The 9,366-nt window shown below is 69.3% G+C and overlaps 1 protein-coding gene across 1 annotated transcript in view; it reads right to left on the bottom strand.

Moving 5' to 3' along the window:
- Positions 1-9,366, bottom strand: part of LRP1 (low density lipoprotein receptor-related protein 1) — a 66,782-nt gene that overhangs the window by 15,607 nt on the left and 41,809 nt on the right. Inside the window, exons 23-42 of the mRNA XM_012732281.1 lie at positions 9,141-9,290; positions 8,912-9,052; positions 8,489-8,623; positions 6,907-7,038; positions 6,596-6,730; positions 6,334-6,463; positions 6,083-6,209; positions 5,600-5,751; positions 5,397-5,521; positions 4,898-5,275; positions 4,329-4,518; positions 2,530-2,734; positions 2,197-2,389; positions 1,637-1,762; positions 1,410-1,538; positions 1,167-1,286; positions 940-1,053; positions 558-707; positions 356-478; positions 5-97 (exon numbers count right to left, since the gene is read on the bottom strand). Coding sequence (XP_012587735.1) covers positions 5-97; positions 356-478; positions 558-707; positions 940-1,053; positions 1,167-1,286; positions 1,410-1,538; positions 1,637-1,762; positions 2,197-2,389; positions 2,530-2,734; positions 4,329-4,518; positions 4,898-5,275; positions 5,397-5,521; positions 5,600-5,751; positions 6,083-6,209; positions 6,334-6,463; positions 6,596-6,730; positions 6,907-7,038; positions 8,489-8,623; positions 8,912-9,052; positions 9,141-9,290 — 3,048 coding nt within the window. The remainder of the gene's footprint in view (positions 1-4; positions 98-355; positions 479-557; positions 708-939; positions 1,054-1,166; positions 1,287-1,409; positions 1,539-1,636; positions 1,763-2,196; positions 2,390-2,529; positions 2,735-4,328; positions 4,519-4,897; positions 5,276-5,396; positions 5,522-5,599; positions 5,752-6,082; positions 6,210-6,333; positions 6,464-6,595; positions 6,731-6,906; positions 7,039-8,488; positions 8,624-8,911; positions 9,053-9,140; positions 9,291-9,366) is intronic.

Raw genomic sequence — 9,366 nt, forward strand, 5'->3', positions numbered from 1 at the left:
GAGCCGTCGCCGCAGTCGTCGCTGCCGTCACACAGCCACTGCTTGGAGATGCAGCGGTGGTTCTGGCACTCGAACTGGGCCTCCGAGCAGAACTTGTCTGGGCAGTGGGAAGCCACATCAGGGTGGCCCGGCCGGCGGGACAGGGAGGGGGCAGGGGCAGAGACCCGCCCTCCCGCCCTGGGACCTATCGGTGGGGCCTGGTGCGCCCCGGTGCTGATCTCCCGGGGGCAGTTCCTGGAGGCGACCAAGAGCTGGGACCCTGAGGGCCGCGGTGAGCCCCCTGCCCCACCGGCGTCTGAGGCTGCGTGACCCCCCTCCCGGCACCTGGTGCACGGCGGCCTCCGTGGTCACTTACTGCAGTGGAGCTCGTCTTCGCCGTGTTCGCAGTCGTCCTCCTTGTCGCAGGTCCAGCTCATGGGGATGCAGCGCCCGCTGGGGCAGGCGAAGTAGTTCAGGGGACACCTGGGGCGCTTCACACCTGGGGGCGGGGAGGCATGAGGGTGGGTCCCCGCGGCCCAGCCACCGCCCTCCGCCCTCCGCCCGCCGCGCGGCCAGACCTGGGCAGTCTTGCTCATCGCTGTAGTCCCCGCAGTCGTTGGCCCCGTCGCACACCCAGCTGGGCGCGTAGCAGAGGGACGTCCGCGGGCAGGCCTGGAAGCGCACGCCCTTCACCCCCAGGCGGAAGTAGCTGCTGCAGTCGGTGGCGCCTGGGGGCGGGGCGCGGTGAGGCCGGGCCCCTCCGCCCCTGGGCAGCCGCTGGCCGTGGGGCCTGCCTCAGCCGGCGTCCCTCCCAGGGCAGCGCCCCCCACCCCACCTCAGGGAGCAGGAAGGGCAGAGCTGCTCTGAGGAGCCCGGGGGGCCCGCGGGCCGGCAGGGAGACGGGCAGAAGGGAGCAGGGTGGGGTGGGGGCTCCCGGCGCTGGCTGCCGCGGTCACTCACTGCAGTTCATCTCGTCCGAGGCGTCCTCGCAGTCCACAAACTGGTTGCAGCGGCTGGAGTTCCCGATGCAGGTGCCGTCGCGGCAGCGGAATTCACCGGCCCCGCAGGCTGTCTCTGGAACAGCGCCCACCCCGCGGTCAGGGCCGGCCAGGCCAGGGCATCACCGCACCCCAAGCCGGCTCCCTGGGCTTGGGGGCGCTCAGCGGGAGGGGCAGCCCCGCACTCACTGTTGCAGGGGATCTCGTCCGAGCCGTCCCCGCAGTCGTCCGCCCCGTTGCACCACAGCATGGTGGGCACGCAGCGCCCGTTGTTGCACTGGCGGAATGTCTTCTTGCAGCGGCGGGAGTCTGGGGGGCGGGTCGGTGGCAGCAGTGGGGCGGGTGCCTCCGAGGGGGCCCGACCCGCTCTGCCGCCCTCTGTGGGCCGCTCCCACCCCCACCCCGCCCTGCCCAGGCCCGCAGGCTCCTCACTGCAGTAGGAGGGCTTCTCGTCCGACTTGTCCTTGCAGTGGGAGACCCCGTCGCACGTCAGGCTGAAGTCGATGCACTCGCCGTTGGCACACTCGAACTCGTCTTGTGCTCGGCAAGAGGAATTCACGGCTGGGGAGGGAGGTGGGAGCCCCGTGAGTCGCCCCGTGCGGCCCCCCAACGGCCCTGCGGTCACTCGTCGCTCCCCGGTGCCCGCCCCGCTCTCGCACCTCGGCAGGTGAGGTCCCCCTGGAGGACGCGGCCCCCTCGGCAGGAGCAGTTGACGTGGCCCTGGTGGGTGAGCAGGCACAGGTCCTGGCAGCCCCCGTTGTTGACGCGGCAAGGGGAGAGCTCGCCTGGCGGGGACCAAGAGCGGGCTGGGTGCGGCAGCTGCGCCCCCCGGGGCGCCCCCCTCAGAGCTGCACCGGGCGCCCCGGCGGGAGACGGGAAGGCTGGCTGGGGAGTGCTGGGTGGGCCTGGCGCTGAGGGTCTGTGTGTGCACGGGCATGAGGGGTGCAGGCAGAGCCGGGGTGCTCGGGTTCTGCAGTTGGGGAGCGCCTGGGGCAGAATGAGCGGAACGCTGAGACCCGCTCTCGGGCTGCTGAGCGAGTGCCCGTGTGCGCAGACGCCCCGGGGAGCGAGAGGAAACGAGTGCGAGTGTCCCGGACTCCCGGGGAGGAAGGTGGGTGAGGTGTGGTCTGCGCGGGGGTCGGGGGGTCTGGAGGCAGGGCCGGGGTGGCGTGCGTGCACGAGTGTCCACGCTGGCCGGCGCGGCAGAGCCACCACTCACAGCTGTTGGTGTCATTGGCCACGGCGATGATGCCCATGGGCTGCTGGGGGATGTCCACGCGCAGGAGTTTCATGTCGCTGCCCACGTGCTTGTTGGCCCGCTGCACTGCCCGCCGCACCCAGTCGGTCCAGAAGATGTGCTCCCCGTACACGGCCAGCCCGAACGGGTGCACCGGCTCCGACTTCAGGATCACCTGAGGGCCCACACCTTCAGGGTCACCAGGTGCCCGGCCCCTCGCTGGACCCCACCCACCGCGGCGTTTCGGGGTGCTCCCGCGCCTGCCCCTGGCTCCCCCGCCCCGCAGCCCCCCGCCCCGCCCCGCCCGAGACTCACGTAGCGGTGGGAGCCGTCGTACTCGCAGCGCTCAATCTTGTCCAGCGTGGCGTCGGAGAAGTACAGCTTCTCGGCCCGGTGGTCGATGGCCAGGCCGTTGGGGGTGCGGATGTCCTTCTCAATGAGGGTCAGGGTGTTGGCCCCAGACAGCGCTGCCCGCACGATGCTGGGGTGCTGCTCGTTCCAGTTGGTCCAGAACATCAGGCTGGGGGGAGAGGGCCCATCTAAGCCGGGGTGGGGGGGCGCCCGAACCAGGGCGTGGGCCGGACCACGGCCAGCAGCGCGACCTCCGGGACGCCAGGTCAGCGCAGCGCTGGTGCCCAAGGCCTGAGGGTGGACCTCGCGCCTGTGAACGGGCGTCCCGGCTGGCCCCTCACGGCTGGGACCTCGGCGAGTCCCTCGCCCTTGGGTGCTGGGTTTCCTCTGCGCCTGCTCCGTCTGACGGAGCGGCCGGGCCGCCCCGGGGCGGGGAGCATCCTTTTCCCACAGGCAGCTGCTCTTTCCTCCCTGCACCCAGGAGACCCTCACTGCGCCCCGGCCCCCAGCAACGCCCAAAGAGCAGCTTCTCCAGAACTCGGCGCGACCCTCAGACAGCCCCGCTGGGCGGGATTCCCGCGCGGAGCGCACAGGGCGGCCAGAGACTAAGGCGGTCCGCGGGTGTGGGGCCTCGGCCCCGGCCCTGGGTGGCCCCCCAGCCTGCTGCACCCTGGTTTCCCCTCAGTGAAGGAGGTGATGGGAGCCGGCCACACCACGCTTCTCCCTACTGGGGTGATGGGGCTCCCGAAATGCACGTGGATGCCTGGGGCTTGCCCCTCTGGCTCCTCCAGCCCCTCCGACGTGCTGGCCGTCCGGTCAAGAGAGGGGCCTCCCAGACAGCTCTCTCCCCTGCTCTGCCCCCCTCCGTGTACCCCAACATCATCCTCCGGTCCCCGCCTCATGCTTCCATTCCTCGAGAGCGTGTTCCCTGGAAGAAGGGACCTGCTTCGTGCGTCATGTACGCACTGGTCACGGCCAGCAGTGGGCCGCGTCTGGACGCGAGGCGGCCAGAGGCCAGGCACCCGATCAGCGCTGCATCTCTGAGCAGCGGCCTTGGTTTGGGTTCGTCCCCTGCGCCCAGTCACACTCGGAGAGGCATTCCAAGTGCTGCTGAACTCGAGGTGGCTTCCTCACCTGCGGACCAGGACGGCCACGGACAAGTGGGGGCAGGCTGCGGCCCACGCCACTGTGGGGGTGCCGCGCAGGGGTGAAAGCAGGCAGTTTCTGGGGGTGCAGGCCACCCTGTGCGTCTCCCACGTTCCTGGTCGTGTTCTCTGCGGCCGGACCCGGTCCCTGGGCCACGTCTGGGCGGGGCCCGCCTGCTCCCGCCCGGCCCGCGCCCCGCCCTGCGCCGCCTGCCCACTTCCGGCCGAGCTGCTGCCGCGGGGCGGTCTGGCGCGGCCCTGGGCCAGCCGTCCGGCTCTCCACCGACACGGCGTCTCCCCACGGGGCTTGACCAGACCCAGGTCAGGGCTCCCACGAATGCGCCAGTGACTAAGCTGCCTGAAGCTGGGCCGCAGTTACAGAAACCTACTCTGCGCCTCGAACGTGGCTCTCTGACCCCCAGATTGACCACAAGCCAGTGTCTCTGCCTCTGGCTCAGGCCTGAGGAATCGTGACCCCCCTTCAGACGAGGACACTGAAAGTCAGAGGAGGCGCACGGCTGGCCAGAGGTCGGTCAGTGAGGCCCTGGCGAGCTCAGGGTGGAGCCAGCCTCTTCCACTCCGGCCCCCCCGCACCCCACGCTTGGGCCCACAGCTCACTTCTGGCACTCGTCCAGCACAAAGGCCCGGGGGTGGTCGTCTCCGGACATGGTGATGACCGTCTCACGCTCGAAGGCTCCCGGGCGGGTCTGGTCTACCGTGTGGCGGGTGATGGTGGACGTGGTGTAGCTGGTCCAGTAGAGGGTGTCCCAGCCTCGGTGATAGGCCAGACCCTCCACGGAGCCCACGTCTGCAAGGAGACAGCAGTGTGGGTCCGGGTGAGGCCGAGGGACGGCTGAAGGGGCAGCCGGGCAGGGCTCGGGAGCGAGCGGCCTGGGTGGCCGGGGGGAAGGGAGAGGCTGAGCGGGTGCCTGGAACCCCGTCTGGGGAGGACCCCCGGCCCGCGTCAGCGGCCACACGGGGCCGTGGCTAGTCCTGCGCCCCCGGGGGCGGGACCGGTCCTGTGGCCGGAAGTAAGGGGGGTCAGCTCTGCTGCCCGGCGCCAAGACGCTCCGGCGACTGTGTCCCAGGCCGAGGCAGGTGGCGCGGGGGCTCTGGCTGACACCTTGGGGGCGCGCTACGCCTGTCTGCACTCGTCCCCGCCCCGGGTCGCCCGGGGTGCGGCTCACTCTCCACGATGGTGGTCCTCCCGGAGCCGTCGTCGTTGATCTGCTGGATGTTCCCGAAGTGGATGTCGCTGAAGAAGATGCGGTTGGGGGTGCCGGGGCTGGTGCCCGCGCGGTAGTCGAAGGCCAGCGCGATGACGTTCTTCATGTGCTCGGGGTCCTCGAAGGGCTGCACCGGCGCGTTGAGGTTGCGCTCGTCCGACAGGTGCACGCTCTTGAGGATGCTGCGCTCCGAGTAGAGCAGGTAGCCGGCGTACTCGCGGCAGGACGCCCCGTCCTCGGCCAGCATCCCGTGGGCGCAGGCGCAGGCCCGCCGGCCCCCGCCCCGGTACAGGCACAGCTGCTGGCACCCGCCGTTGGCCACCGCGCAGACGTTGGTGCCTGCGGGGTGCGGGGAGGGGTTGGGGTGCGGCCGCCGGGCCAGCGGGGCGAGACGGCGGGCACCCCTCCGCCAGGGTGTGCCGGCCCCGGGCCACGAGCCAGTCTCCCGCCCCCACCTCACCTTTCTGCCGGTCCCGGTTGAAGACCTTGATGTCCTTGAGCTGGACGCCGATGCCCGTCCTCAGGGGCACGGAGTCCGTGGCGTTCTCTTTGCTCCCGCGCTTGATGGAGCCGTTGGCGTGCGTCCTGGGGAGAGCGGGGGCTGTGAGCGGGCGGCGGCGGGGCCAGCGGGAGGGCACAGACGGCGGGGACACCGGCCCTCACCTGTCGCTCCAATAGATGAAATCCTCAAACACGGACACTGAGAACATGTCCATGTTGTTGCTGGACAGAACCACCTCGCGGTTCTCACCTGTCTCCAGGTCGATCCTCTCGATCTTGTCCGTCCGGGCGTCACACCAGTACAGCTTCCCATCCTGCGGCCAGAGCACCCGCCTCACCTCCGGGCTCCCTGCGGCCCTGGCCCGGGCGAGAGCGCCCCCCTCGCCCCCTCTCCTGCCTCTGTCCTCCTTCCGCTACACCCCCTGCCCGCTGACGGGCTGACCGCTAGGGGCCCCTCCACTCTGCACGCCTGTGTGACGCCCCGTCTCTGGGGCGGCTGGGCCCGAGGACCCCCGATACCCCGGCTCCCGCTCAGCGGCGCTCAACACGAGAGGGCTCAAGGGTCAGGGCGCAGAAGGAGGAAGGGACCGTCCCCCGGAGCACAGGGTCAGTCCGTCGGCCCCGGGACCCAGCCTGCGTTCAAACCTGATAGTCCACTGAGATGCCATTGGGCCAGCTGATGCTGACATTAACCAGCACCACTCGCTCGGTGCCGTCCAGCCGAGAGCGCTCGATACGGGGGTACTGGCCCCACTCCGTCCAGAACAGGTACCTGCGGTGGGGGCAGGAGCGGCGGTCAGCCCCAGACGCCGGAGGACGGGGCGTCACCAGGATGGGCTCAGAGACTGGCCAGGCCAAGCCGGGGCTGGGACTGGCCAGCCCATCCAGCTCCTCACCCCTTCTCCGGGTGGACGGTGATGGCCCGGGGTTTGTCCAGACCCTGGGAGATGACCACATAGCGGAAAGAGCCGTTGAGCCGGGCAACCTCGATGACGTCAAAGCCCTGGTCTGTCCAGTAGATGTTGCCTGAGGGGGAGGGGGTGGGGCTCAGAGGGGTGCGCGGGGAGTCCCCTCCTCCTCCCCGACCGTCTTGCCTGCCCCTTCTCTGGCCCCTCCCCCTCCCGGCCCGCATGGGCCCACAGCCCTCCCCCCACTCACCTGCGATCCAGTCCACGGCGATGCCCTCGACACGGCCAATACCATTGGTCACCACATCCTCACGCCACGTCTGGTCTCGCTTAGCCCTGCTGATGGTGCTCAGGCCCATGTCCACCCAGTAAATGGTGTCGTTTTCTGGTGGCGGCAAGGCAGGGGCGGGAGTCATGCGGGGGTGGCGCCAGGTGCGGGGTGCCTGCCTTGCAGGGCGGGGGCCGGGGCGGCCCCTCCTGCGTGGCCAGGTGACCTCTCTTGGCGAAACCCAGGCACCCACAAAGGCCACGCGTCCCTCCCTCCTCAAGCCAGTGGCTCACCTGCATGGAAGTCAATGCCCACGGCCAGCGAGGTCCCCGACACTGGGACGAGGGCATCTGACTTGTCTTTGGGGTCCAGGGGGATTCCTCGGATCCCCTCGTGCACAGAGTACAGGAGGAAGGAGCCCACGCCTGAAACACAAGGCCACTCAGACGCGCCTCGCGGGTCATCCTTTGGGGTGGGCTCGCCACCTGGCTCTCTGCTTCACTCCTGACACCTCCCCTGGGGGTCGCGCCTTCCCCGGCGGAGGCTGCAGCCTGGCCCGGCCTCCCGGGGCAGCAGGCTGCAAGGCCTCTTGTAACCACTAGGGGCCAGCAGAGACCCAGGCATCTGCTCTGGGCCCAGCCAGCTTCACAGGGCAAGGTGGGAGGTACCCCAAGGCTTCAGGGAGACTCTGGGGGGGCTCAGACAAGACGGTCAAGGCCAGCTGGTTCCACATGCAGGTCTCCACCTCAGTGTCCCCTCCACCTTCCGTGTCTGTCACACCCAACACGGGGAGCCCCGATGCCCAACGCCTCGCCCCCACTCCCACCCCCTGCACTTCGGTTTTCTTAGGAAGCACCACTGTCCGCTCATCCTGGGACCCCCTTGATACAGGGTGTCCCAAGTGAACCCCTGGTCGGCCATGGCCACGCAAGCTCTGGGAAAGTGGATTCCACGCTCAGAGGAGTTCGGGGTAACCTGCCACAGTCTTCTCTTAAAAATTCTCAGTGCAGGCCCTCCCTGGTGGCGCAGCGGGTTACAGCACAGCACTGAGAAGCTAAAGCCGCTTCCGCATGAGTTCGATCCCCGCCTGCCCCGGAGGTGACCCCAGGGCGCGGCAGACCTCTCCTGACCCGCCCGCTGCTCCCCTCAGCAGTGTACTTCGTCGATCTGCCTGTTCTGCTCCCCACTCTGTCTCTGGTGAAGCCTCTCGCCCTCCGCATCTCTGGCCTGTACCCCAGTTCTGTACGAATCAATAAATGAATGTTTAAAAAAATTCTCAGTGCAGATGAGTCTGTTCAAGGCTCTGAGAAGTTCTGCACAAAACACTCCTTTTGCTCCACCCAACGTTCCTACACCACCTGCCACATTAGGGCAGGAGGGTCCCAGGAGTCACTCCGGGCAGCGCTGTCCCCGGGCAAGCTCGTAAATCAGTCAGCAGCTCTTGAGAAATGTCTGAGTTTCACCCCTTTGCCTCAACCCAGCTGCTAAGCCCCACGTCCAAGCCGGGATTACTCAGCCAGTCTCCCAACTGGTCTGACTGCCTCGGTTTCTCCTCCCCCCACCCGCCGCCGGCTCCCTGCCGCCAGGTTAATCTGCCCTCCCCACTCCCAGTACTCCCGGCTGGGCGCTCCCGCCCACCCATCAGCCGCTCCATGACTCTTCGCTGCGCCCCGGGCTTGGCACCCCGGGGCCCCACACCCGCCCCCCTTCTCTGCAGCCCTCGCCTCACACGTCATTCCCACGCCTCTGAACACTCAGCTCCTTCCTGCTCATCCTGCAAACCCCGCGCACAGCCACCTTCTCTGGGGCTGCCTGGTGCTGCGGCCCCACCCCGAAGGCGGGAGAAGGAGGAGGGCTGTGGGGGGGGGCGCCGACCTTCGCAGGCCTGCTGGCCGCTCCGCAGGCTGTAGCCGGCCGTGCACATGCAGGAGCGGGTGGACGCCGACGTGGGCAGGCAGAGCTGGGAGCAGTCGCCGTTATTGACACTGCAGGGGTTGGTGCCCTCGTGGTCTGGGGGAGCAGAGAGGACGTTAGTGGCACCTCGGCCCCGGGCTGTCCCTGAGCTCCAGGACAGAGGGCACCCTGACCTCAGGGGGTCACCTCAGCCCGGCGCCTGGGCCTTTGCGTCCTCTCAGTCCCTGGTCCCTGTGAGCTGGGGGGCGGGGGGGTGCTCTGAGCATATAAGGTGCCTTGGGGTGACCGGACAGAGGGACAGAGGGCGCCGGTCTGTTTCGCTCCCTGCCCCGCCTGCCCGGCAGTCAGGGCCCGGCCTCTGGACGCGCCGCCGCCGGTGCTCACCCAGCTGGACGCTCTCGTCGTAGACCTTCATGTGCATCACCAGCGCGGTGCTGTTCCGCAGGACCACGGCCCCCGAGCCGTCCGCCTTGTTGCACGTGCCCATCTTCTCCGACACCTGGTCTGCCCACCACAGCTTGTCCCCTGGGGGCAGGAGCAGAGGAGGCGGGCGGCTGGGAGGCCGGCCCGGCCTGCACCGCCTCCTGTCCACGTGGCCTGACCTGGCCCTTACCCATGATGGCCAGCGCGGTGGCCTTGCCCAGCTGGCTGCTCATGGCGTCGATGGTCTCCAGCTCGCTCCCGTCCAGGTTGCAGCGGTTGATGGTGTGGTTCCCGGAGCTGATCCAGTAGAGCTTGCTCTCGGGGAAGTCGATCGCCAGGCCTGGAAGAGGCGGGTGTCACGGCCGGAGGGCGGAGCCCAGGGGCCAGCGGCTGGCTGGGCACGGGGGTGCGGGGGG

This window comes from Condylura cristata, unplaced genomic scaffold (assembly GCF_000260355.1).
Source record: "Condylura cristata isolate star-nosed mole 26May11 unplaced genomic scaffold, ConCri1.0 scaffold00034, whole genome shotgun sequence".
In the NCBI taxonomy this organism is placed as follows: domain Eukaryota; kingdom Metazoa; phylum Chordata; class Mammalia; order Eulipotyphla; family Talpidae; genus Condylura; species Condylura cristata.